Source organism: Pinus tabuliformis, chromosome 5_1 (assembly GCF_031772625.1).
Source record: "Pinus tabuliformis cultivar Carrire ecotype Pingquan chromosome 5_1, CPIR1, whole genome shotgun sequence".
Classification (NCBI taxonomy): domain Eukaryota; kingdom Viridiplantae; phylum Streptophyta; class Pinopsida; order Pinales; family Pinaceae; genus Pinus; species Pinus tabuliformis.
Window position 1 is genome coordinate 729013178 of NC_142305.1, and position 4340 is coordinate 729017517.

Below are 4340 nucleotides of genomic sequence, written 5' to 3' on the forward strand. Positions count from 1 at the left end.
TAGATATGAATACGGATTTAATGCTGGTAAATGTGATAATAATAGGCTACAATACACTTTAGCACATTGTATTTTAATAATTTTAATGCCTCATTAAATTCAATAATGTACTCACTCAAAAGTTTCCTCGAAATTATTGTACCTACTTAATTACCAATGTCTCCAGCCAAAAAGCTCATTTAGTATAAGGTAAATGCATACGATATATTAATGAAATATATGAGCTATCAATCAACTACGACTACGGATTATCTCTAGATATGTAAGATATTTATATTATGAGAAGTGATTTGATTATCTATAGATATTTAAGATATTTATATTATGGAAAGTGATTAATGGGTATTTAATATAATTTTATATTAATTAATATTTATATTATGAGAAGTGATTTGATTATTTCTAGATATGTAAGATATTTATAGTATGAGAAGTGATTAATTGGGTATTTAAAATAATTTTATATTAATTAGTAATTGGATATGTAATTAATATTTATATTATGAGAAGTGATTTGATTATCTCTAGATATGTAAGATATTTATAGTATGAGAAGTGATTAATTGGGTATTTAAAATAATTTTATATTAATTAGTAATTGGATATGTAGGTGTGTTTTTATTTTTTTATTGATTCTAAGTATTTTATCTGAATTTGATTCCAAAGATCCAAATTCCAAAAACGAAAGTTTTACTTGCATATTTACTCCAAACACCAAACATCAAAATTCAAAAGACTAAAGTTTTACTTGCAATTTACTTGCATATCGATTCCAAACACCAAAATTCGAGAGATGAAAGTACATTTTACTTGCATATGGATTCCAAACACCAAAATTCAATTCTAGAGACATGGATTCCAAACACCAAAATTCCAAAATTAGTGTTTGCATATCGATTCCAAACACCGAAATTCCACCAAAAATCCAGAGACAGAAGTACACTTTACTTGTATATCCATTCCAAACACCAAAATTCTAGAGACGAAAGTTTGTTTGCATATCGGTTCCAAATACCAAATTTGTATATAGATTCCAAACACCAAAATTCTAGTGACGTCCCAACACCAAAATTGTAGAGAATAAAGTTAATGTTTACATATCAATTCCAAACACCACATGTCGATTCTAAACACCAAAATTGTATATCAATTCCAAACACCAAAATTTTAAAGACTAAACTTAATATTTGCATATCAATTCCTAACACTCCAAACAACAAAATTCCAACACTCCAAACATCAAAATTCCAAAGACTACCATATGAATTCCAAATACCAAAATTCTAGACACCACATATCGATCCCAAATACCAATACCAAAATTCCCAAACGATTCCAAATACCAAAACCAAAATTCCGGAGACGATTCCAAAGAAACACCACATATCAATTCCAAATACCAAAATTCGAGAGACGATTCCAAAGACCAAAATTCCACCCAAATTTCGGAGACGAAAATTCCATAGACGAAATGTTTTTATTCTTATGGGTGAAGCCACGAAGAATTGAACCGCATTTGCTTTTGAATGAAAAATAGCCTCCGCATTTGGTTTTGAATGAAAAATAACCTTTTTAAATGAAGAATCAGCTTTTAGCACTGCAACGGGTTTTGGCTTGGTGACATGTTCGATGTGAAAAAGCGGGTTTTGGCTTGGTGACATGCTCAATGTGAAAAAGCGGGTTTTGGCTGGATGAGATGCTCGATGTGAAAAAGTTTGCTATATAAAGTATGTCGAACGTTTTATGTAAGAATGGGATGGGAATTTGGAAATATGAATGTTTTGTGAATTCCAACATCTTTATTATAATCATTTATTATTTATCATATCTGTAAATTTAAAAGTTCCATCGATCAAATTGTAGACACGGAGAAAAGCAACATCCTTATTATAGTTATTTATCATATCTGTAATCAAAGATTTACAGTTTTATCATTGTTTTATTGTAATATTGGGTAGCTAGCTATTAAGCTAGCTAGCAGGCAGGGCAAGCAGTGGACAGAGTGAAGCAGGCTGCGCGTGGATAATACTCAAACGTCCTATGCCACTTGGACGAGAAGAGATGTGACGTTGTGTTGTTGATCTTGGTAACGTCCAAAGCCTGACGATGGAGGCAGTATGAGTGTGTCGTGCTCTCTGTTCCTCATCACTTGTTGAACTTCATTTTGGTCGATCCTGTAAGCGGCACGCAATACTTCCTCCGGCATCGCCTTCAAAACTGACTGCCTTCCTGCCAGAGTCGACCGGTATGAACTGCAATACAGTACATTGCACGAACAACGCGAATTGCTCATTATATTATATTCAATTCAAATCAGAGAAGCCTCCATTCCGAAATATATTATACTTACTTGTCCGATGTTGTAAACGTTATATACTCCAACCCATCGTCTCCTGCTTGCTTGATGACTGCATAGAATTGCGGAATGACGATGAACTGACCCTCTTTCACACGCCCATCAAACACACTCCTCCCTTCCTCTCCCACCACCTCCACTCTCCCCTCGCCTCTCGTCACGTACATTATGCCATGCGCGTTCATCCTCCACGACGGAACACATGATGCTCTCTGCAACCACAATAAAGTAATCCATTCATTGGATTGGAAAACATTAAAATTATATCTAAGTGAAGCAGAAAAAAATAGTTACTGCTTACCGGGCGGAGAATAACCCTCTCGGCTCCTAATCCCAAATACTTGAGTACAGGAAGTTTGTGGCGGTTGACTATATTCATTCGTCCCCCATCTCTTACATAGATATCGGCATCCTCGGGATTGTCAGCATTGTGCTTTACACGCATTGGGCACACAAGCTCTTCAACGCCATTCTCACTATATTCAGCCAATCCACCACCAACATGATCCTCTCTCCCCCACTGCCTCTGTCTCCCGTAAGGAGAGCGAGATCGAGATCGAGACTGAGGGCCGGGTAAGCTGAGACGTCGGCCGCGTCCAACTCTGGCAAAGAGTCGCGAATGCTGATTCTGTTGAAGCTTCCTTGCAGTTTCAAGCTCCACGTCCAACGACTGAGCCAAAGTGCGCGTGTTAAACCCTGCCAACATATTATCCCCAAGTCCCCCTCTTCTTCCTCTTTCTTCCTCTCCCTCCTCCTCACGACGACCACGAGACGATGAGCCTGGCCCAGCCAAAGTGAAGGGCTGAACATATATAGTACACCATCAGCAACTATATAAAATAAAGGAAAGAATCTACAATATAACTGAAAATGCAGATTATTAGTTAATTGGTCGGGATGCTTACGCTGAAATCCCTGCGGTTCTGATTTTGAGGGTTGGATGTGTCGGCAATGGCTACGATTTGCAGAGGCTCGTTACCATCATTATACGACCAATACGCTGCTCCTGCAAATATTGCTATCACGTCACCTCTCCTGATTCGCCTCACCTTCTGACTTGAGTCCTCTTCGTCCTCGTCCTCCCGTCGTCTCTCTGATCTCATGCGCCTTGATCGCCTTTGAAACGAAGGTTCGTCTCTGTAAGTCTCAGGACACCCCGGGAACACAATGCCTAGTCGACCCTCACCTGCACAGTGTACATATACAACATACCAGTAAATTATAACAGGAAATTTAGGTAATCATGTGACTTACACAAACAGTATGATGAGCTTACCTCGGACAACGTAAACCAAGAGATCGGCGCTGGCATATTGGGGCAACGAGATGGCGTCCCTTTCAATCGTCTTTCTGAAGAAGGCAACGCCTGCGCACTCTAATTCCTCGTTGTCTTCTCCGGTGGACAACTCGAAGGTGCCACCTTCTGATCTCATCGACTCCGATTCAGACGGTTCGTGGGTGCTCAGCCGCTGCAGCCTCCGGCACGCTGATGATTGCTCATCGTAACGACGACCTCTTTCTCTTCTTTGCCGATAAATTGCAGCTACAGGTGACACAGCTGACAGGGAAAGAAAAAGAACGCAGGCAAAGGAAACTAACAGTATCTGCATTAGAGGGCAACGCGCTGATTTCATCATTCCCTTCATTTCGCTTGCTTTCGTTTCGATGCTTCTTCGGGTTTCTTCACCCAGGCTATGTGTTCATGTTATTGCTGAATGTTAGTTTTATAGTATGGTGAGGGCGATATGATTAATGCTATATTCCAGTGAGAGCCACATAGGCTAAACGCCAAGGCGAGTGTTGATACGTGTGATGCAGGTACTCTCTGGCGTGCCATGTAGTGTCGTACCATTCGACGTGTAGATAGTTGCATGTTTGCTAAAAACGATGTTGCTGTGAATTAAAAATGCGTTTCGCTATTACATTCCCATTTTTATTATTGAAAAGCAAAAGCCATTGATGGTATATATTAGATGGAAAATAT

General features: G+C 39.0%; 1 protein-coding gene across 1 annotated transcript; it reads right to left on the bottom strand.

The window, feature by feature from the left end:
- Positions 1–1870: 1870 nt before the first annotated feature.
- LOC149167017 (cocosin 1-like) lies at positions 1871–4042 on the bottom strand. The gene is made up of 5 exons (XM_089432841.1): positions 3633–4042; positions 3262–3542; positions 2658–3158; positions 2351–2568; positions 1871–2252 (listed from the first exon to the last, which is right to left on the bottom strand). The coding sequence occupies exons 1-5, from the start codon at positions 4000–4002 to the stop codon at positions 2039–2041; spliced, it is 1584 nt and encodes a 527-aa protein (XP_089288967.1). The 5' UTR covers positions 4003–4042; the 3' UTR covers positions 1871–2038.
- Between the last annotated feature and the right edge of the window lie 298 nt (positions 4043–4340).

What these genes read in the sequence shown, in the direction of transcription:
- LOC149167017 (XM_089432841.1), bottom strand. Translation starts at nt 4,002, where the DNA reads ATGAAGGGAATGATGAAATCAGCGCGTTGCCCTCTAATGCAGATACTG. An exon ending in CTTGGTTTACGTTGTCCGAG is followed by an intron (nt 3,543 to 3,632) that starts GTAAGCTCATCA and finishes TACACTGTGCAG; the next exon opens with GTGAGGGTCGACTAGGCATT. An exon ending in AGAACCGCAGGGATTTCAGC is followed by an intron (nt 3,159 to 3,261) that starts GTAAGCATCCCG and finishes ATATATGTTCAG; the next exon opens with CCCTTCACTTTGGCTGGGCC.